This window comes from Hyperolius riggenbachi, chromosome 7 (assembly GCF_040937935.1).
Source record: "Hyperolius riggenbachi isolate aHypRig1 chromosome 7, aHypRig1.pri, whole genome shotgun sequence".
NCBI classification, from domain to species: domain Eukaryota; kingdom Metazoa; phylum Chordata; class Amphibia; order Anura; family Hyperoliidae; genus Hyperolius; species Hyperolius riggenbachi.
The window spans coordinates 82585054-82609497 of record NC_090652.1 but is presented as its reverse complement, the minus strand read 5'-3'; the positions used below and the strand labels follow the sequence as shown (position 1 = coordinate 82609497).

General features: G+C 43.5%; 1 protein-coding gene across 1 annotated transcript in view; it reads left to right on the top strand.

The window, feature by feature from the left end:
* Positions 1-5910: 5910 nt before the first annotated feature.
* Positions 5911-24444, top strand: part of HS3ST6 (heparan sulfate-glucosamine 3-sulfotransferase 6) — a 103960-nt gene continuing 85426 nt past the window's right edge. The window contains exon 1 of the mRNA XM_068246711.1: positions 5911-6842. Within this exon, the coding sequence (XP_068102812.1) occupies positions 6253-6842 (590 nt within the window). The 5' untranslated portion in view covers positions 5911-6252. The remainder of the gene's footprint in view (positions 6843-24444) is intronic.

Below are 24444 nucleotides of genomic sequence, written 5' to 3'. Positions count from 1 at the left end.
GGCCCCTGTATGCTAGATCTGGATACCTCATTCCAATTGTATTTTTGAATGAGTATCCTACAATTATTCACTCATCGATTGATAGTGATTAGCTGGAATCAGTGGGAATGCAAACGTTCTTCTTTGAAACCCTTTTCCTCTCTTATGAATACTGTAGTATCTTTTTGATCTGCAGAGGTCTCATCATTTATATTTTATATATACTTACTGTTTTGAATAGTCATCAATACATAAATCTATATCTCTGTATTTTTGGTTTCTGGACCACAGAAGGGGTATATAGCTTCATCCACCCAAGGGCCAAACACCTCCTGAAGAAGTGAAGCATTTGTTCACGAAACACATGGCACTAAGTACTCGGCCTTGGATACACTCTCAGGCCTCTTGCACACTACAGGCAATTCCGATTTTTTTATTAGATTCGATTTTTGATTCCGATTAAAAAACGTAGCAGCATGCAGTACTTTTTTAATAGGAATCAAAAATCGGATCGTATAAAAAAAAATCAGAATCGCATGTCGCGTGCAACAGGCCTGAAAGTGGTTTATAATCGAATACTGCTATTGGTCTAAATGTTACAGAGAAGTATATATTGTCTTACCCCACGGGATGTGCGATGAGCTAAATGATGATGTTATTGTGAAACTTGAATTGACAAAAACATGTAATGTTTCTCTCTTTTTTTCATCGAATGTTCTATGTTTTGCAGTGTCTTATCTTTTAGGATGTTAAAATAAAAATTGTTTTTATTTGAATGAATTACATATAACCCTTTATAAATTATACCTAGATTGTCATACCTACTATCCCCTGTAAACTCCCAGAGATGTATTCTAATTCAATACTCTAAAAACAAAGTTCACAACAAAAGTAAAATAAGTAATACATTGGCAATGCATTCGTAAACATTCCAAACACATTTGTACCCAATTTCCCTTTAAATAATACCAGTTGGCCATCCCAATTCCAGAAATATTTTAAAACTTCTTTGATACTGGTGAGCAGGGGGAGTATTTTTTATCAGGTAAATCTAAATATTAATACATCATACATATTTAAAGAGAGTCTGAAGCGAGAATAAATCTCGCTTTAGACCTCATAGTCAGCAGGGGCATGCGTGCCCCTGCTAAAACGCCGCTATCCCGCGGCTAAACGAGGGTCCCTCCCCCCCGAAATCCCCTCTGAGCAGCGCATCCCCTCTTCCGGATTAAGGCAGGGCTAACCGCCGCAGCCCTGCCTCACGCGCGTCTGTCAGCGCGTATCTCCGCCTCTCCCCCGCCCCTCAGTCTTCCTTCGCTGAGAGGGGCGGGGGAGAGGCGGCGATGCGCCGTTGATAGACGGCGCTGAGAGGCAGGGCTGCAGCCGTTAGCCCTGCCTGAAGAGCAGCAAAATCTATGACCAAATTGGTCGTTGATTTTGCAGGGGGGGGGGGGGGGGGGGTTGGGGGGTCAGGGACCCTCGTTTAGCCGCGGGATAGCGGCGTTTTAGCAGGGGCACACATGCCCCTGCTGACTATGAGACAAGAAGCAAGATTTATTCTCGCTTCAGTGTCTCTTTAACCAAATGTTAGGAGTTCTTGTGCATACAAAAGCAAAGACTGGCAAACTCATTCTTCACTTTAAACCTCCTGTAGGAGATTAGCTAAAGATGCAAACTGATTGACCCATTAGCTTCAATAAATAGCATGTTCCATGTGCTTATTGCTCCCTAGGCATGGAGCGTCTGCTAGGCTTTGCTATATAAAAGGAATGTTTTCTGTTTTTAACAATAAAAATAGTTCAAAGTGAGTGGATTTATTTGGAGGGGAATTTGATTTCAAGCCAAATCCTATAAAAAAAATCTCTGATGTTGGTCAGAATGTATGACCTATATGAACGCTCTTTTAAGAAAGAAAACAATCAAAACCAGACAAGATATCATTTAAATGCTGCTCATTTTAGCTTTATTCTTGATAATAGGAAGATCTGTAGTCTTTCTAAAGTAACTACTTCACCTCCAAGGGCTTTTCCCCCTTAAAAAACCAGAGCAATTTTCATCTGTCAGCACTCCTTCCATTCATTTACCTATAACTTTATTACTACTAATCACAACAAACCAATCTATATCTTGTTTTTTTCGCCACCAATTAGGCTCTCTTTGTGGAGTTGTTTTTTTTTTTTTTTTTAACAAATACGTTTTTTATTTTTTGGGGTTACTTTTTGCTGAGAATTGTTTTATTCTACCTGCATTTTAACAGGAAAAATAAGAAATACATTGAAAAAAATTCTTACTCAGGTTTTGGCCATCATAATTTTAAAATAATACATGCTACCGTAATTAAAGCCCACACATTTTATTTGCCCATTTGTACCGGTTATTGCAATGTTTCAAATTTTTCACTAGTACAATGTATGGCACTAATATTTTATTTGGAAATAAAAGGTGCATTTTTTCAGTTTTGCGTCCATCGCTCATTACAAGCCCATGATTTAAAAAGTAACAATAATATACCCTCTTGACATACATATTAAAAAAGCTAAGTCCCGTGCAGTGCCGTGCATGTTTATTACAACTGTGGTTTGCAGGCTTGTAATGCACAGTTTATGTGTGTCCCGAGGCTGCTGCGTCCCTTTATACATTGTTTCCGCCCCACATCCTCCTCTGCCCCCCCCCCCCCGTCCTCCTCTGCCCCATCCCCACGGACTCCTTCCCCTGGCTCTCTAATGTGGGGCTATGCGGGGAGTGTGAAGGCTGCTGCGGCTTACCATTGAAATATAGCGCTGAACATCGGTAAATCCGCCGCATGAACAGCCGCTGGGTGGTCCGTGCACATTGCCGAAGCCTCTCTGCCTTCACTTCCGCTTACATCACCAATGCGGAAGTGAAGGCAGAGAGGCTTCGGCAATGTGCACGGACCACCCAGCGGCTGTTCACACGGCGGATTTACCGATGTTCAGCGCTATAATCCAATGGTAAGCCGCAGCAGCCTTCACACTCCCCGCATAGCCCCACATTAGAGAGCCAGGGGAAGGAGTCCGTGGGGATGGGGCAGAGGAGGACGGGGGGGGGGGGGGCAGAGGAGGATGGGGGGCGGAAACAATGTATAAAGGGACGCGGCAGCCTCGGGGGACACACAAAAACTGTGCACTACAAGCCTGCAAGCCACACACAGGCTTTAGACAGACGGGGGACGAGGCAGCCGTGCGGACATGTGATTTTAACGGTGGGGGGGACAACTGGTGCCGGGCAGAAACTGCAGCATTTGGACCATAAGACGCAGGCACTTTTTTCCTTCATGTTTGGGGGAAAAAAAGTGCGTCTTATGGTCCGAAAAATACTGTACTTCATTTTATCCATTTTAAAGAAATATTGTTTTTACCCTGTTGGCGCCTCTGTACTACTATTGCAGTTGTTTCCACCCCTGGTGGAGGGGAATTCGTCCTTAATCCAGATCTACAAAGAGCGACTTCTTAATCCTGAGTGGGGACAGGTCTAATCTCCTCACCTGCCTTCATAGTGGTTACCTGGACGGTAACCCTTGTTTGTGAGTATAACTTACCTATACTTACCTTCCACACCCAATTTACAGTACATACTACACTATACTGGGCTCTCATCGTCTTCCCTTATATTTTGAGATAATGTTTTGAATGTTACATTAGTATGGTGTGTGTCTTTTCCTTCTTTATTGACAGTTTTTACCTAAGCATAATTGTACTACTTGCTGCAGTTTTCCTGCAACTGCACATAGGTAGAAGTCTATGAAAATCACATAACCATCACGGTACTATGCGAGTTTCATGTGATACACCTATGTGACGTGAAGCCCTGTCCCTCATCTCCTGAGACTCACAATAGTGTGGGGGAGTGGCTGGATAGTGTACTGGTTAAGGGCTCTGCCTCTGACACAGGCTACCTGGGTTCTAATCACGGTTCTTTCTGTTCAGTAAGCTGGCACCTATTCATTGGAGTTCTGGTTCACCATGAGCTTGCTGGGTAGTCTGTAACTCTGGGTGTTTCAAGTCCTACTCCATAGAGCCACATTAATCCATGCCATGCGCTGATGAGGATCAACCAATCTGAAACAGTCTGTATGTATGTTGAATTAGTCTGGCTCTGCAATATTAAAAAGCTGATACATCATTGCATTCCAGCGGATCTAGAGGTGTGTTTAGCTCACAAGGACAACAATGGTTGATTTGCATATTTCAGCAGTGATGCACTGGGAGACATCTTGGAGCTCACTCCAACCTGAATGATTGCAAATACTTTGTTTTAGGAAAGCAAACTTTTGTTTTGCATAGCATTATAGTAAGTGGGATTTTTGGTCTTTTGTAGCCCCTCACACACTCCTGGGAGTTCTGGTTCACCACGAGCTTGCTGGGTAGTCTGTAACTCTAGATATGGTCAATGAGATGCTAATAATTCCAGATTACGTGCAAATTTAATGCAAATTATATGCAGCTTGAAATTAGGCCAATGAATGCACTTCCTGCATTTTCTGATTGGCCCAATTTCACGCTACAAACAATGCATGTAAGCCAGAATTGACCATCTCAAATCAGGTGTATTGTAACTTTGTTCAGGGCCTCTTTTCAAGTCCACTGGCTCCTATCATATAAATACATATCATTATAAATACAATAAATAAATAAATATCATATCTCCACTGTCCCTTTGGAGGGAAAGCTCCTAGCTGCTGGTTATGTAAAATGGATCCAAGATAAACTTTTACTCATTGCATAATTGTGTACCTTTCATATAGTTTATAAGGCATTCCTCAAGCCAAATCCTTTTTTTTTTGTTTTAATACTGTAAATATAAATATAAACTAAACAAGCCTCGCCCACAGCTCCTCCGGTGCCTTGGCACTCTCAGACTTAGTAGCAAGGGCTTATGGGAGCTCAGTCTGGGCAGGAGGAGAAGGAGGTTACTAGCCAGAGATTTTGAGGCAGAGGGGAGGAGGCAGTGGCGTAGCTAAGGAGCTGTGAGCCCCGATGCAAGTCTTACAATGGGGCCCCTCAAGCACTCTATACATAACAATTGATACGGCGCACCAAAACCTGCCAATGGTAACTACAGTGTCAGAGGAGCAAGAAGGGGATGGGGAACAGCTTGTTAATGATTACAACTATTCAAAGCTATCTATAGAAGTGATTATTATGAGCACAGGACCAATAGAGAGCTAATACTGTAGTTGAGGGAGGGCCCTTCGGGGCCCCTCTGGCCCAAGGGCCCCGATGCGGTCGCTACCGCTGCACCCCCTATTGCTACGCCCCTGGGAGGAGGGAGGAGGAGAGGGGAGTGAAGTTTTCACAGGCTGACGGCTGGAGATAAAGATCAGCTTGCCTGTGTGTAATGTGCCATACAAACAATGGCTGCCCTCATTGTATCACAGGAATAAATAATCATAAACTGTTGAAGCTGTTTGCAGCTAGATTTGCTGTGTAAACTATCTAAACTTTTGAATAGATATATACACAAGTTACTGGTTATAGTTTTTCATCTCGGACCCGCTTTAACCAGCTGCTAGCTATTTGATCTGCTTTTACCGAGTTCAAGTCAGTAGAAGAATGAATTTTAGGAGCATCTTTGTGCTCTTGGCTGCTTTGTAATCATTGGGCTAATCTCTTTTGCTGAGCACGGCTCAGTTTAATTCCGTCCTTGTTTCCCTGTTTGTCATTTTGCTCTGGGCTGTATCTGTTAGTAATTTCTCCAGTAAAACTTCTCAAATTGAAAACAAGCGTCTTCCTTCTGCCTGTGCTGCACAGTTTAATGAAGCATCGATATAGAGAGAAGGGATATAGCCAACGAGCGTAGCTTTGCTCTGCATCTTCTAGGAGGGGCTGTCAGATGTCAGGCTGAGGATTCCAGCCCCCCTGACACTCCCACCGAGCAGCACAAACCATGCTGCACTCCAGTTATGACAACACTAGTGGAGTGTGAAACCCATGTGCAGAGCTGCCTCAGCTCTGTGCTGTCACCCTTCATTCAAGTCCTACTACTACTGCTGCTCTGTCCTCTTCTCTCTCTGCAGACTCACCTGGATCTACATAAAAAGAGGATCTCAGCTGATGACATCCTGGATTATGATACCTCTTTTCTCCACCGATGAGGCTGCTTTGTGATTACATTGGCTCTTGTAAGATTTGTTCCAGCAGTTTGCACAATTAATCAGCAGGCTGGACTGCTCCAAAGCCGAGGAGTGGGCAACAGTTGTGGACAGAGCTGTGCCATGCCGGCCATCTCCTTCCCAGGTCCTCAGCCCCACTCATGGGATGTGGCACCCTAAAGCCTTGGATTGGTTCTGGTGGGCACCTGGAGGCACTGAGGGCTCAGCCCAAAGTCTCCCTTCTGCTGACTATGATCTTCCTTTTCACCTTCTTCTTCTACTGCCTAAGTGGCTCTTGCTGTGAGACTCAGCTCAGCTTTGGCACCCAACAGGCGGTGCCTTCCATGGAAGCGAGTGACTTATTGCACAGGGGCTTTGCACAGGAGCATGTGCAGCGCTCTTCTTCTCCTTGGAGGACAGTCTTGCATTCCAGCTTAGTGGGATCTGTGATAAGCCCAGCTGAGGGACCTTCGCAATCCTCTGAGGACTCTCACACATCAGAGGTCGGCCTAGGGAAGTTAAACAGGACGCCAACCAATGTTCACCTATCCCACAAACTGTTGCATGGTCCTTTTTCCACCCATGGCAGTTATGGGAGTAAAAAATATCCTCAAGCCATTATCGTGGGAGTGAAAAAGGGAGGGACCCGGGCGCTGCTGGAGTTCCTGAGGGTGCATCCCGATGTCAGGGCGCTCGGGGCTGAACCCCACTTTTTTGACAGGTGCTATGAGAAAGGACTGGAGTGGTACAGGTAAGAGTGTGCAGTCAGATTCCAAGAGTCTGAAAAGTATCGCCTGAGTGATTAGATAAATGTGATCGGATTGGCAGAAAATTAACCTCGTTGATGTCTCAAATTGACTGTAAATGATTCTAATGATTATTGTTCAATGACAATTTAGTTGATCAGAAAAACAGTTTTTATAATCTGTTGTGACAGGTTGTAAGTACAGATTGATTCGTTGGTGGTGAAATAATCAATGTATTATGACATTTTATTTCCAACTGCAGTTATTTGATCCCTCGGGTGATTCTCTGCTGAAAATTGTATCGTTAGCGGGCACTTTTATACTACCCACAAACTCATCTCAACCCATTATTTGAGGTTCCTATCAAATAACGGCCTTTACGTCCTTCAGTTATACAGCAGACACATATTGCACAGTGCCTTATATGGTACACTAAACTATATGTATCACTAACCGTCCCTCAGCAAGGTGCACAATCTAATGGCCATCATGCATGAGACAATATCTGATCACACAGGGACGTTACTTCAACAAAACTGTTAAACTGTTCCACTTCATTTTCTGATGAATAAATAATTAAAATATTTTTTCAGTATCATTGTAGAGAACTTTTCTGGCTCTAGTCTACTTAAGGGGACCCAGCAGCAAACCTCAGAGACCAATGGCCACCTCCTGCTCAAAGCTACTGGTGGTGTCTACTAATTTTTAAAAATTAGGAGACCCAGAGGGTAACACTAAAACTAAAATTGCACACCAGGACCTTTGCCTGTGACATTCGGGCTTGGCGTTCTCTTTGGCTTTCACCTTCACTCACATAGCTTTACTTAACCTATTCAGTTGACTTTTTACAAATTAGTGGTCGCAGCGAGATTGCCACAGGTCCCCTCAAGTAGACTAGCACCTAATTTCCATTTGGATTTAGAACTGAGCTGATTCTGTTATCCATGCTCCTATCAGTTGAAGGGAATGTATTGTATTCTGTATTTCCAGCTTTAAGCCCAATCTACATGATACGATTTGTGCGATTCGATTACGATTCTATTTACGATCTGATTAAATCCGACATGTCCGATCGGGATGTTTCGCAATGGCAAATTGGACTGAATCGAATCCCGATCGGACATGTGGGATTTAATCGGATCGTAATAGAATCGTAATCGAATCGCACAAAGAATCGTATCATGTAGATTGGGCTTTAGGCTTGCTGTAAATGTTTCAGCTGTGGTCATTGAATGACACTTCCAGTTCATTAACAGGTTTGCATTTTGTAAAATCAAAACTGACTAGGTAGTTAAAAAACATCAGTTAGTTGTGATCACATGCCATTATAAATGAATGGTTTAAGGATGCTGCATGAAAATCTATATGTGCTGGACCAGCATTACTCCCTGCCACACTCCAGGACTAATGCTAGGGGAACCTACCAACACAGACTTGGATTGTGGGAGGAAATTAGTGTGAGCACCGGGAGAATGCAGATAATGTATGTGATAAAAACTGAACCCAGGGTTCTAGAGCTGCAATGCAGAAGGGGTATCTATCTATCTATCTATCTATCTATCAGTCTATCTATCTATCTATCTATCTATCTATCTATCTATCTATCCACCCCATATGCCATAGAAGCATCTATCTATCTATCTATCTATCTATCTATCTATCTATCTATCTATCTATCTATCTATCTATCTATCTATCTATCAGTCTATCTATCTATCTATCTATCTATCTATCTATCTATCCACCCCATATGCCATAGAGGAATCTATCTATCTATCTATCTATCTATCTATCTACCTATCTATCTATCTATCTATCTATCTGGTATCTATCTATCTATCTATCTATATATCTATCTGGTATCTATCTATCTATCTATCTATCTATCTATCTATCTATCTATCTATCTATCTATCTATCCACCCCATATGCCATAGAGGAATCTATCTATCTATCTATCTATCTATCTATCTATCTATCTATCTATCTATCCACCCCATATGCCATAGAGGTATCTATCTATCTATCTATCTATCTATCTATCTGGTATCTATCTATCTATCTATCTATCTATCTATCTATCTATCTATCTATCTATCTGGTATCTATCTATCTATCTATCTATCTATCTATCTATCTATATATCTATCTATCTATCCACCCCATATGCCATAGAGGAATCCATCTATCTATCTATCTATCTATCTATCCATCTATCTATCTATCTATCTATCTATCTATCTATCATACCATAGAAGCATCTATCTATCTATCCATCTATCTATCTATCTATCTATCTATCTATCTATCTATCTATCTATCTATCTATCTATCTATCTATCATACCATAGAAGCATCTATCTATCTATCTATCTATCTATCTATCTATCTATCTATCTATCTATCTATCTATCTATCTATCTATCTATCATACCATAGAAGCATCTATCTATCTATCTATCTATCTATCTATCTATCTATCTATCTATCTATCTATCTATCTATCTATCTATCTATCTATCTATCTATCTATCTACCTATCTATCTATCTATCTATCTATCTATCTATCTATCTATCTATCTATCTATCTATCTATCCACCCCATATGCCATAGAGGAATCTATCTATCTATCTATCTATCTATCTATCTATCTATCTATCTATCTATCTATCTATCCATCTATCTATCTATCTATCTATCTATCTATCTACCTATCTATCTACCTATCTATCTATCTATCTATCTATCTCATAGAAGAATCTACTGTATCTATCTACAATATGCGATAAACTGGACACTTCTAGATTTCCATTCAATGCCTAAAAAGATTCTAATGAAAACGGATTAAACCCCAGCATTGCACTGTTCAATAATGTACAACGCTGTGGCCCATCGATCTACGAATGATCTTGACCCGCCCCACGAATCAACTTAAATTTTCCGTCCTGGTTGATCGATACCTTTGGTTGTTTTTTGAGCCCTATCAATCACAAATCAATGAATCAGACATTTGGGGGAATCAATTCCCAGCAGTTGAATGAAATCTGCAGGGAATCGAATTGGAAAATTGATGAGTGTATGGGCACCTGTAGAAGAATCTTTCTATCTATATCTATCACGCTTTCTCTATCCCATATCTCTCTCTCTCTCTCTGTCACCGATCCATATTTATGAAGATTTATACTCTCACATATAAGAGATCTGCCTTAAGGAACATGTGATTTTGAATCACCCCTTTCTCTTAGTAAACCTTGTGTAAAAAACCCTTTTTGTCCTCTTTGCATAAAGCTATCCTGTCCACAGACTATATTTAAGCAGAATAAGCTACAGATCTGAATTATTCATCCATTAAATGAATGGCCTTTTTGTGTTTTAGTTTTCCAGTCTTAAGACACATGCATATCTCTTGTCTCTGTTTTCCTAAAATCTGATACAGCCGCATTTGTATTTTATGCCTATTTTTAATAAAGAGGGAAAGAGATAGTTCCTGTTTGTACAAACATTTTTCATACAAGGTCTTATACAGCTGAAGAATCAGTCACAGGTCTGGCAGACGCTGCTTTACCAGGTCTATAGCTCTACAGCATGTGGTACAGAGCCTCTGCCACTGTGACCTGTCTCAGCTGTGTGTTGGTAGACCAGAGACTTGTTGCAGCTTCATAGTCTCTGTACTGGAAAACATTGTAGCTGTAAGGTCATTCTTTCCTGTTTCTCTGCATCTTTCAGCTTTCCACTGATTTCAGTTACCAGTGATAGCAGCATCCCTGATGCTCACACAGTGAAACATTTTTCCATTGTAATTTGTCTCTGGCAACCTAGATACAAGTCAGCTCCACGTACATAAGTATGTGACTTCTGTTACCATTGCCTTCACATTTGTCAGTCTGCCCATCTATTTCCCTGACTGCCTGCTTACCTCATTGTTGTGTGCTGTAGAACATTTGTGTTTGGCTGAATCCTAAAATACCATCAGACATGTAACTTTTGATGGCTGAAATGATCTTTTAAGCTACGACTTAATTTCTGTACAGGCATTCGCTGTCTTTCTTGCCTGTTAAACTACCGGTGACAAGCAGTTGGTCCAGGGCGGATTTACCATAAGGCACATGCCTACAGGTGCCTGATGATGGAAAGGCAGCTCACTCCCTCCCCTAGTGCCTTCCTCCCTCCTTCCCTATGCAGTCCTGAGCAGTGTGTAAATGAGATGTTAGTCACCTGGCTCTCTGCTTTCCACTGAGCAGATCTCCCTACAGTTGGAGGCATCTCTAGCTACTTAATATTGAGGGTCCTTCTGGCTACTTAATACTAAGGGGCACCTGTAGCTACCTATGACTGGCAAGGAAACTAAGGGAGAAGTGACAGCTGGGACAACCAGCACACTTGCGGTTGGTTCATGGAGGGCAAAGTCAAGAGTGTCAGGATATCTGTGACTATAGGCTCCTGTGATGTAAATCCGGGCCTGAGTTGGTCGAGTTAGTTGTCCCTGGATGCTATGGGAAGCTTCCTGCTTTTCCTTTGACTCCCCACCCTACTCAGCCAAATGTGCATGAGCCTCCACAGGGCTTCCAGCAGAAAGTCATCCAAAGGTAACGTTTATTGTGACTGACTTACGTCTAATGTCTGAACCTCAGGGCTTGTACTGACTATATAATGCAGATAGCCACGCAGCACTGAGATCACTGAGGCTGAGACAGCACTACACGTGCAGCAATCTGTTTGGATAACACACTGCTGTGTGACGCATTAGTGGGAACATCAGAAAGTTCAGTCTATGCACTTCTAATGCTTGGCGTATCACACACTATACCTGCTACAGAAATGCACACAGAAACGTCTATACTGGATATAAGCCCAGACATGTTTTTAAGCTGCTCCAGCCAGAAAACATGCTGTAAACTAAAGGTGGCCATACATTAGAAGATTATGGGCAGATTCGACCAAGAGAGAAATTTATCTCTAATCGAATCTGATTAGAGATCAATTTGTCTCTTGGTCAAATCTGCCCATACACTACAGGCCGATTCCCATCCGATTTCAGCATGAAGTCATCAGGGAATCGGCTTAGTCCGCCGCGTCCACTCGGCCGCTGCCCCCAAAATGTATAAATGTATGTAATGTAGTGCATTTATACATTACCTGTCCTGTAGCAGCTTTCGCACGGTGTCCGCCCATCTCACCCGGTAATAGCCGTGTACACGCTAGCGGCGCATAGCATCTGACGTCAGACGCTATGCCCCCCCGGCGTGTATGTGGAACCCGGCGAGATGGACGGAAACCGCTTGGAGGCTGACACCGGACAGGTAATGTATAAATGTACACACACTATATACATTTATACATTGCGGCAGGGGTTTCGTCGTCCCATCGCTCGTTTGCAATTCAGACGCCGTACCGCCGCACACCCGACCAACCAACTTCGGCCCGACATCTTCCAGCATGCGCAATCGACTGTGCGGCAAATTTCTGTCCCAAAATTGGTCGCTTTGTTGGTCGGGCATGCACTTGGCAGCACCAATTTTCACCCAATTTGATTATAATAATCGATTTGGATGGTTGATTGGTTGGTTGGTCGGGTAATGTATGGCCTGCTTAAGAATGCTTTCACAAATAGAAGTGCTAATGGCTTACTTTTATCAATCAACAATGCTGAATAGAAGAAACAAATCTAAATCAAATCATTCTTTGTGTCACCACCCTTCAAAACAACATCAGTTCCTCTAGGCATTTGCTTGTCAAGTGACTGCAGAACACCAGTAACTGTTTGTTCAGCAGCATTAACATGAAGCTGCCCCCCATCCCCCACACACACACATTATTTTCCTCCCCCTATAGGTGAGGAGTGTGACAGTGATACTACTTTAACAAAGGGATTGAAAGTCTTATAAAGAGATATGATAAATGCTTAAATAAAGGAGGTGATTATGTAGAGAAAGAATCAATAGACACAGGGGCCCATATGCAATTCCACTTTTCTCCTGAGTTTTCTCTTAGAAGATAATTTTTCATCTTCTATTTAAAATACCTTTCCAGCACTTTTCAACTGAAAAAGTACTGAAAAGTAAGTGCAAAAGTACTATTAAAATTATTTTGAGTATTTTCTTGCTTGCTGGTGGCTTAGCAGGCATTTTATTGACACATTTAAAAATATCACCTAGTAGAAAACTCAGGTGAAAAAGTGAATTGCATATGGCCCAGTGGCCCTTATTCAATTCACTTTTTCTGCAAGGAGATAATGGCCCATATGCAATTTACTTTTTCACCTGAGTTTTCTCCTAGGTGATAATTTTAAACTCATCAATAAAATGCCTTTTAAGCCCCCAGAAAGCAAGAAAATACTCAAAATATCTTGATAGTACTTTTTCACTACTTTTTGGTACTTTTTAGTTGAAAAGTACTGGAAAGTTATTTTAAATTGAAGATGAAAAATTATCTCCTAGGAGAAAACTCAGGTGAAAAAGTGAATTGCATACGGGCCAATTTTTCATCTTCTGTTCACTTTTCATCACTCTGCAATTGAAAAAGTTCCAAAACTCGGAATGGAGTACAGTACTTGGGCCACCTTCACACTTAGGTCCTTATTCAATTCACCTTTTCTCCTAAGTTTTCTGCTAGGAAATATTGTTTATTTTCTGTATAAAATGACTTTTCAGCACTCTGCAAATGAAAGAGTACCATAAAGTAGGTGAAAAAGTACTTTCAAAATTATTCAGAGTGTTTTTCTGCCTGCTGGTGGCTTAAAAAGGATTTCATTGATAAGGTGTTAAAATATAACCTAGAAGAAAATGTGAATGGAATAAGGACCTTAGTGTGTCAAATAGCACAAAACTGCCGCATCCCGTCTCAGGAGCATTGCAGTGGGAACCGGCATAATGCCATGCATCGCGTGCGGCAAACCAGGATGTGAGGCATAATTTCGATGGAAATTATGGAAAATGGAGATGAAATGGAAAATATGCCTCACTGATTTGGTTGCACCGCAGGGATAACGTGCAGAGCGGCTTGTGGGGACCGTTGTGGTGCGATCATATATATGACAGTCTTATTTGGGCTGTTTTATATATAATTTACCATCAATTTAAATGCCGTGAAACAGACTCACTATGGCAAGTGCAGGTACCCCCTAGACAAGAACATCCCCAGTAACCCAAGGAGTATATGTACCATAGCAACTCGCGTGCTGACCCGGTAACGCGTTGTTGCGCTAAGGATTAACGTACGGCACTCCCCCAGCAGTAGAAATGGTACAGTTGCCGTGTGATAGTGCATCAGGGCCCTGGTTAAAAAAAATCTAAATTCATTTTTGTAAGTGTATCAGAACATTATTCTTTTGTGCAAATTTCCCAAATCCATTTTTAAAATCAATTGTAGAATTAGCCAGTAATTTACAATAAGTGCTATTATCTCCTACCAGCCATTTCCCTTTGAAATTGATTGCGATGCATCAAAACCCAGTTATCAGCTGGTCTTAATTACTAAATTCTTGTCTGCCAGTTGTTAGAATTACATTCTTTTGTTCTCTAAATGTCTTGACTTTAAGCTGGTTGAGTTCTAGATGCTTAAATGCTTCAACTGCACCATTCACTCTCTTATTAGGGCAGCCCCCTGGAGTCATCCCGTGCCCACACCGTCCTTCCGAGACCCTCCAGCAAGCATCAGCGGCCCCCTGAAAGCTGGCCAGTCAGAGGCTACTGCACATGTACGGCCCCGAGCCACGTCCACCCTGATCATGCTCCTGCAAGCATTCTACGCATGCATAGTAGCGATTTTGGCATCCTGCGCATGCTCAGAAGCTGCCACTCACTGGGAAGCAGTAAGGGGGTGCATAGCCATCCAACTTTGTGGGGGTCACCGCTACTGGCCGGGTGGTCTCGAAAGGTTGGCACAGCCACAGGATGACTCCAGGGGCATGCAAGAAGTTCCAGGTAAGTTAAACTGATTTTTTTACCTGCTTTAGATTTCCTTTAAAGACAACCTTACTTACCTAAGAAGATGGAAGCCTCTGGATTTTATAGAGTTCCACTCCCTAACACTGGGGTTATGACACTCTTCTGGCTTGAGCATGGCCATGTCTGCACATTAGCACGAAGCTGTTCATGCACAAGCTTACTGCTCAGGGGCAGTAATGCCGTGCCTGAAGATTACTGCGGCCACCGACGTTTCTACTGACAGGCCCTTGTCGCTAATCTTCAAGAGGCCAATGTTTGGGGATGGGGAACCCAAAGACAGTGTAAGATACCTCTGTAAGATCCAGGTGCTTACTTCTTCTTAGGTAAGTATGTCATTTTGTACCCCCAGGTTTTCCCAGGGACACTTCAAGCCTGGGACTTACCATGCAATTTTCACTTCAGATCCTACTGCTGATTGAGAAAATGATCAGATTGGGCAAAAAAATTGATTTATTGGCAGCTGATCGGAAGCAGACTGGAAAATATTGATCGCCAACATTATACCCTCTTGATTAAATTTTGGTCAATATCCAACTGGAAAAATGATTGAAATATTGAAAAAATGCATACGTGTGTATGCTAGCTTTCTTCTATATTTGATCAATGTCAGATCTGAATGTTGATTGCATCTCTCATTGGAGTAGGATCTGCAGTGAGAATTGTCTGTTGCATACCAGGCTTTGGGTGCATACACACATCCAACGTTGATAGTATGAGGGTCAACAGATTTTGAATACTTGTGTAAATAAGCCCTCATACTACATGGAAGTGTAAACAAATACATAAAAAGTGAATAACTTCAGAGTTGCTGATTTGGATTTGAAATCAGATAAAAAGCTTCTAGATTTAGTAAGTGATCAGTATACGCTGGATAGACCAATAGGGAGGCTAGAGGTTAGTATCTTCACTTTGCAGAGTTCAAGTCCCGGGTCCCCCTCCTGGTCAGGACACCATGTACATGGAGTTTGAATGCTCTCCTTTAGGAATTTTTAAGTGTGGTGTAGTGGGCACGGTGTCGTAGTGGACATGCATGGGCACCTTAAAGGAGTACTATAGGGGGGAGGGGGGAAAATGTGTTGAACTTACCTGGGGCTTCTAATGTTCCCGCGCAGATGTCCTGTGTCCGCACAGCCACTCACTGATGCTCCAGTCCCCGTCTCCAGTGCACCTCTGGAATTTCCGAGTTTAAAGTTGGAAAACCACTGCACCTGCGTGGCTGCGCCCTGCTTCCGCTGCTGTCACCGGGAGCGTACTGCGCAGGCGCATACCGTACTGGGTCTGAGCCGTACACTCTTAGTGATGTCAGCAGGAGCGAAGACATGGCCACGCAGGGGCAGTAGTTTTCCGACTTTAAAGTCGGAAATTCCAGGAGTGAACCGGAGGCGGGGCTGGAGCATCGGTGAGTGGCTGTGCGGGCACAGGATGTCTGCGAGGGACCATTAGAAGCCCCAGGTAAGTTCAACTCTTTTTCCCCCTACAGTACTCTTAAGGAGATCTCCAAAAACATACTGGCCATGCGGCTCCAGGCTACTGCACAGATGTAAGGCAGTGTGGCCACGCTCGTTCACAGACAGGAGTGCTGCCAAAAATTCCCACAGGGTCCCAGTACTGGACTGGTGGTCTTTAAGAGGAAGTGGGAAGCCTCTGAAGGCTCCATATGTTTCCCTCTACCGAGGTAAGTATGTGGCTTTAAACAAGTGCATTAGCCCAATTTCAAGCTGAATACAATCTGCATACAAGCCGGAATTCTTTGCCTCTCATTGACCATCTCCGGCTGTCAACACTAACCATCTATATCAAGAACTATTCTTTGTCTTCTCCAACAGCTGTTCTATATTGAATCTGAAAAGTCCAGTCTTCGAAGGCTTTTCAGAATAAAATGTTTCCCACAATATTGTAATAATTAATAGCTTTTGATCTTCTGTGTGTGCTCTTGCCAAGCAGATTGTATGTGTTTCACAGAGAAAAGGAGGAATAACAGATGAGGGGTGTTTGGTGGAGAGAGCGTGCATCTTGCGTTTTTATTTGGTCTTAGTTTAGGAGGAAAGCTGGCTTTTATTTCTGAGATTGTCACCATTTCCTCCCTCTGTATTGCCAAAATTGTAAGGCAATATTATGGTGCTCTGGGCAGCTTAGTGGGGTTCCGGAATCTCTGTGTAATGATGTCACTAGCCTAAACACAGGAGATCAGCCACTATGCCTGCTGAAGGTATAGTAACCCTTTCCAATCCAACTTCTGGATCCCTACTCAACTTTGCCACTTGTCTTACTTACGGAAGGAGAGGGAAGGCTCTGGCTCCTATAGAGCCTTACTGTTCTCCTCACAGTCCCCTTGTTCCCCCGCAGGCTTTTACATTCAAATCTCCCGCTACGGGAGACTTCGGAAGTCCTCTGTCCTGCGGCACTCTGTACTGTGCACGCGCGAGTGCCCAAGAGAGTGCGCCAGAGAGGGTTGTCACGCATACACAGTAGAGAGCTGCCTGTTTTTGGGAGCCCAAGTGCTTCCGAAGACCAGCCAAAACAGAAAAGAGCAGTCTACAACCGACTGGTAAGATACTACTAATGGAGGAGTCTGTGGGGGAATGTGGGGACCGTGAGGAGAACAGGAAGGCTCTATAAGACCCAGAGCCTTCCCTCTCCTTAGGTAAGTATCCGTTTTTTGTTTTTAAAATCACTTCAGGACTCCATTTAACTGCTTGCCGACCGCATCACGCTGGTGGGCATGGCCGGTGCGGCAGCCCCAGGACCACTTAATGCCGATCGGCGTCAGGTCCTTGGGGCTCGCAGTGCAAGAGATCGCGTGCAGGCTGCGCACGCATCTCCTGTTGGTGGGCGCCACTCTAGAGACTGTTAGACGACGTTTCGCCGTATAATTACATTGTACAGCACTGCGATCTGCAGCAGCACTGTACTGGGGACAGCTGTGTGAGCTCTGTTGGTGGGGAGAAAAGGGGGGGGGGAATCACTTGTGTTCTGTGTTGTGTGGCCCTGCAGCTTGGCCTTTAAGCTGCAGTGGCCTATTTGAGAAAAAAATGGCCTGGTCACTAGGGGGGTTTAACACCACGGACCTCAAGAGGTAGGGAAAAAAAGAATTGCATATGGGCCCTAGTGTCTCCATCTCACTATACTCTAGACCAGGTATGTCAAACCGGTCCTACGAGGGCCGAGATCCTCACACATTTTTGATACAGCTCAAATGAATTGATGGGTCTATATCAGGAAAGGTGTAGAACACATTCCTTTCTTTCTCAGTCCATCCTAAACACTGGCATGGATCTGGCCCTCCAGGCCTGGAGCTCGACACATGTGCTCTAGACTGTATCCTTGCAAGGACAAGGACTAGTGTTTCCTGTTTGCTTTACTTATTCGTATATAACCGCCATGAACTATCCATGTGTTTTGCACTTGCGTTGCTGGATGTTCTGATTTTACTGTGTATAAACTATGTATCTTTAGTTCCCACTGTTGTATGCAGAGGCGTAACTACAGGGGAGCAACTCCTGTGACTGCAGGGGGTCCAGAGGTGTGGGAGGGCCCCAACTACTAACCACCCCTTGCTCCAATACTCCAGTTTTTGTGGCTACACGTTATGAGTGTGAAGATCCTGATGGCCACACTTGTTTTATGACCCTTGTAAGATGGGCCCCTAATGGGAGGCAAGGTAACGTTCACCAAGGGGAGGCAATGGAAGGGTTGTGACATTAAGGGGGGCCCATCAAAGTTTTGTGTTGATGTAAAGCTGCTCAAAAAGAGGATTGCACACAAAATGGGCAAGGTGACTGGTTCCAAGTCCCCCCCCCATGCATAACACAGTGACGGGGAGGGGCCAGTCACACAACCACTTGTACTAAGGCTAAAGAGTACATTTGTAATATTTATTTTCACTTTTTTAACATGGCAATCAAACTGGAGAAGGGTTGTTGGCTTGGCACAATTTATTATTTAGTATTTATATAGAGCTGTACAGAGTATTGTCACTTAACTGTCCCTCAGAGTGGCTCACAATCTAATCCTTACCATAGTCATATGTCTTTGCATGTATCGTGTAGTGTACGTATCATAGTCTAGGCCAATTTAGGGGAAGCCAATTAACTTATCTGTATGTTTTGGGGATGTGGGAGGAAACCAGAGTACCCAGAGGAAACCCACACGGACACGGGGAGAACTCACAAACTCCATGCAGATAGTGCCCTGGCTGACAAAGCAGGTCATTTCGGACACCCAGCGCTCAGTTCCGAAGCTGGGCGCCGTCATAGCATTAGTGCTATGCTGTGCAGGGCGGGCAAGAGTAATTTGGGGATCCGGCGATCGCCAGACCCCAAATTACATCTCTCTTCGAGTTGCTACAAATCAGAGGCGAAATAATATTCAGAGCCGCTGGGGATTTGAGCTCACCGGCGGCAGAGCTATACGAACGCCTGACTGATATTTGAAACAGGGATCCAGCACTGCAAAGCTACAGTGCTAACCACTACCCCACTGTGCTGCCCAATGTACTATCCTGCTCACACTTGCTGGCATTTATGATGCACGGTGCCGACCTTTATGGCTATTTTATGGGGTAACCACAGAAATAAACTAACCTAAGAGTAGATGAGGTTGTTGGAATGCAGAGGTCCCATATAAATATAGAGCAGATTCCCCTATTTGCCAGTGGCAGGCAAGCACATGTTATAGGAGAAGCACTTTGGCTCCCCTGCCGTCTTCTGATTTACGACACCCACGACAGCCGTAAAAATGCCTTTTTTAATGCCCTGAAAAGAGAAAGTCTTTAAATATTTCTTGAGCTTCATTCACATCAAGTACATCGGCTGTTTACAGACTTGACCGTTGCATCAATGCGCCATGCAATACAAAAGGGGCGCAGAAGTCATAGAATCAGTCAAAAGAGCAGCTTATCTGTGCTGAGGCCATTCACATTTCCTTACAATAAACCTTTAAGTGCTGTCAACGTGGCCGGGCCATCATCAGGCCAGGAATGGGGTGACCCTTAACCCAGGCCCCTGGGCAGTTGTTACTTGGGATATAGTTTCCCTATTAGAGATAACGAGAGGGTCACAGCCTTTGTAACGTGAGAAAAGGCAGCTCATAAAGACTCAGATGTCACAACACTTTAAAGGTGCCAAGTTTACGAGGGACTTCTAGAATATTAACTTGGCCACTGTGTTAAACTGCTGCATGTAAAGATGCCGATGGCCTGAATGAAATACATCCTTGTCCACTATAGAGGACAGCCACAGGCAATATACAAGGCTTTTCAGCTTCTGCTAGGGATTTATTCTATGGCGGGTGCATGTAAATACAACTTTGCACAGGTTAAACAGGAACCAAGTCCGATGAAGGCTTATTATTAGTTGAAAGCTTACTTTTTATTTTTCTCTAAGTTAGCCAATAATTGGTATCATCCTGATTCAAAACTTCCAGAAGTTAAACAATGATAGTCAATTTTATAGTTGTGTGACGTATGCATTTTTTAACTATTTTTAATGTCCTGCAACTTTCACTGTCGCCAGTTTATGGAGTTCTTAATTTAAGGCAGATTTGTGTTCTACAAACTTGCATGGAAGTCAAATGCTACACAATTCAAAACAAGAAATTAAAATTGATGTTGATGGTGTAATAATGTTATGCACATGTGTAAATGATGAGTTCTGCTTTTGTCTTACTCTTCGTGTTTACCAATATAGGTCATGTTGCCAATCTGATTGGCCTGAAAGGTTACTATTGTGTGCTGTCTGTCAGCACAGGTCCAAACCACAGGCCAGTCTATGTAGAGCACCAAATCACAGTTAGGGCGGGTTCACATTGCAAGAGCTTTTCTAAGCGATTTATGGTTATAAAAGCTCTTGCTAATGTAAAGGTGGCAATACACTGATAGATTTATTTAGTGTATTAGTTAAGGTTACAGACCATATTTAGGGTTGACAAACAGCAATATGACAGTACAGGATTACAAGCAAAAACAGATAACGCAGCACAGTATGAGTACAAGGTAATGCTTAGTCAGTCACAGGATGGAACATGGAGATTAGGCAAGTTGAGTCCACTCAGATCCATAGGATGGGTGTACGGTACTGGAGGTGCGTGATCAGGGAGGACACAAAAGGAGGTGGACCCTGCCTGAGGGCTTACAATCTAGAGGGATAGATGGGAACACGAAAGGTAGGAACCAGAGTTCAGCTGCGGGTTTAGAGCACTAGTGAGGGAGGTAAGCCAGAGTGAAAAGGTGAGTTTTGAGGGCCTTCTTGAAGATGTTCAAGGAGGGGGAAACCCTAATGGGGGAGGTAGGGAGTTCCATAGTGTTGGAGCAGCTCTTGAAAAGTCCTGGAGGCGTGCATGGGACTGGGTGATGTGGGGGCATTTGCAGCAGATTTGACCATCAGATTTCTGTCAGGTTGAATCTGACAGGAATTTATCTGATGTGTGCCATATACTAGGAACAGATTTCCAATAGATTTAATGCTGAAATCTATTGGAAATCTATTAATAATCAATCTAAATCCACTATTGCACCATTAGATCCAATGCAACTCTTTGGGCCATCAATCTGCTGCCAGCAGCAAATCGATCTAGCTTTTCCATCCTGTCAGATAGATCAAAATCGATCAAAAATGGCTGCAAAATAATCGGCCGATCGATCATGCATCAATTTGCGGTCGATCGATCGAAGGCTGAAATACACCAGTGTATGGGCCCCTTAAAGGAAAGGTCCAGGCAAAAATAAAATTAGTTTCACTTACCTGGGGCTTCTACCAGCCCCATGCAGCCATCCTGTGCCCTCGTAGTCACTCACTGCTGCTCTGGTCCCCTTCCGCCTGCTCGTTTAGTTTTTGCCGACTTCGGAGGTCGGGGGCCGCATTGCGTACATTTTTACGCATTCCCGCTCGGTGCAGGAACATTAACACATACATTTTTACGCGTTGGCGTTGCAACGCGTACATTTTTAGGCGTTGCACCACTAACGCGTAAAAATGTATGTCTTAATATTCCTGCACCTAGCGGGAATGCGTAAAAATGCGGCCCCCGACCTCTGAGGTCGGCAAAAACTAAACGAGCAGACGGAAGGGGACCGGAGCAGCAGTGAGTGACTACGACGTAAGTGAAACTCTTTTTTTTTTTTTTGCCTGGACCTTCCTTTTAATGCTATGTGTGTGTTCTCACTGGAGCGTGTGTGTTCTCACTGGAGCGATGGGATTTTAGAAAAATCACCTATAGCATTACATTAGCAAGAGCTTTTCCAATCACTAGTGCTTAAAGAGAACCCGAGGTGTGTTTAAAGAATGTTATCTGCATACAGAGGCTGGATCTGCCTATACAGCCCAGCCTCTGTTGCTATCCCAAACCCCACTAAGGTCCCCCTGCACTCTGCAATCCCTCATAAATCACAGCCGTGCTGTAAGGCTGTGTTTACATCTGTAGTGTCAGTCTCAGCTGCTCCCCCACCTCCTGCATAGCTCCAGTCCCTGCCCCCGTCCCTTCCCTCCAATCAGCAGGGAGGGAAGGGATGCAGGCGGGGACTGGAGTTCTGCAGGAGGCGGGGAGAGCAGCAGACTGACACTATAGAGATAAACACAGCCAGCTCTGACAAGCTGTTTGTCAGCAGCGTGGCTGTGATTTATGAGGGATTGCAGAGTGCAGGGGGGCCTTAGGGGGGTTTGGGATAGCAACAGAGGCTGGGCTGTATAGGCAGATCCAGCCTCTGTATGCAGATAACATTCTTCAAACCCACATCGGGTTCTCTTTAAAAAGTTTTCGGTGTGAACCAGTCTTTAGTGTTTGTAAAACTCACTAATAATGCACTGCAGGTTCGTGAAACCCACGATCTTCATGACTTGTGTATTATTCTCTGTGTCTAATTGGTTATCTACAGTATCTCTGCCATAGAGGAGACCTGGGGTTTTACACTTGGACAACCCTTTGCTTCTTCTATTGTTTGCCAAATCAGGCTATGACAGAGATCATGTTCCAGAGCGCATGTACCCTACTACTTATGGGGTTAATAGACCTAACTTATTTCATGAGCTAGCTCACGTTACTTAACCCTTTATTTATCTCTCCTTAAAGGCTCGTACACACGTCGGATTTTCGCAAACGACCCGTCATTTGGACGTCAAATCGGGCTTGTGTACAGTCTGTCGTGCAGCTGATAAGACTGGACTTGAGCGATCCGCCAAGCTTTATTTAAACTATATTTAAACAATGGAACTTTATTGGCTAATAAGTCAGTAAGTGATCATTCAGCTAAATTCCAGGAATTTGACTTTAATTCTTAATGTCAGTATTCTCTGGCATGCACAAAATTCCAAGCATGCAAAAATAATAGATCATTAGTCTAAAGGTGCCCATTAACGATACGATTTTTTCATCAGATGGGATCTTTCGATGCACTTTTTACAATCGAAAGTAATCGGAAGGTAATTCTCAATTGTTCCCATAAACAGGTCGATTAGGGAATTTTCTCTCTTCAAATACAATCATAACTTTCGGTTTGACAGAATTTTCAGTTCCAATTGACAAAAGAATCGTTTCACATCGCTTTTCAACAAACACTGCGCTGTTTTCTGTACAATCCGATCGTAAATATTGCATCGATAGATCGCATCTGATGAAAATATTGCACCTTAAAAGATGCCCACTAATGATCCAATCTTTTTTGTCCAATCTTACCATTTCTATGTGATATAAGGGGCTGCCTATCCATTCAATACATTCACTCAGTTTTCCATTCTACTACATACTGTAGATTTGGTGAGATTGGACAAAAAAGATTGGATCATCAGTGAGCACCATTATTCCACCATTTTCATTGGGCAACAACTTGAAAATCTGAGCAATAGGTAACCGCCAAACGTTTGCACTGACTAGACTAGAGGCTCACAACCAACCGGACACGTTACAAAACATTTCCTATAACGGTTAGAATTGCATCTGGTCATCTGACCACCCAGTTTTTGTCATGAAATGTCCCTGGGAATTATTTTACCATTTTGGCAGCTACGTCGTGCATCTTTCCCACCCGGATGGCATGGTGGCTTTCAGATCCCAAACAACGCTCGTCTCTCCAAGCTATTGTAAGTGCTGCACAAGTGGATTAGTCTAAGTGACAGAGAAAGCAATTATACCACTCAGCCTGACTTGACGGAGCAACCTAAGGTCAGTGTTGGAGAACTCTGGCATGTACAAAGGCATCTATGAGCTCCCGAGGGAAGTCCCTGACACATATTGATTGCACAGACTTGGTGAAGTCATTTTCTGCATACGGGAAAGGGGAAAGTAACTGCATATGAATCAGCGCCATTTGATTATGAATGAGTTTATGCCTGCCAGATCTATTGCCAGATTTGTGCCTTTCTTAACATAGTAGGAGGGAAAGCCAACATTGTTAAGCGTAAGGCATGCAATATGTGCACAAGACCTCTGCAAGTGAGGGAAATCTTAGGGCCGGTTCACACTTGCGGTTTTGCAAAAACCGCACCGGATGTCCGGACCGCACCGGAGCCGGATCGGACCTGAACCGTACGGTTCCTGTCCGGATCCGGTCCGGTTGCATACGGTTTCCGTGCGGTATGAACACGGTTGCGGTCCGGATCCGGATTCTTAAAGAGTAACAACCTGTATAAAAACAAAAAAAAATGTTGGGGTCTGGGAGGTCAGCAGAA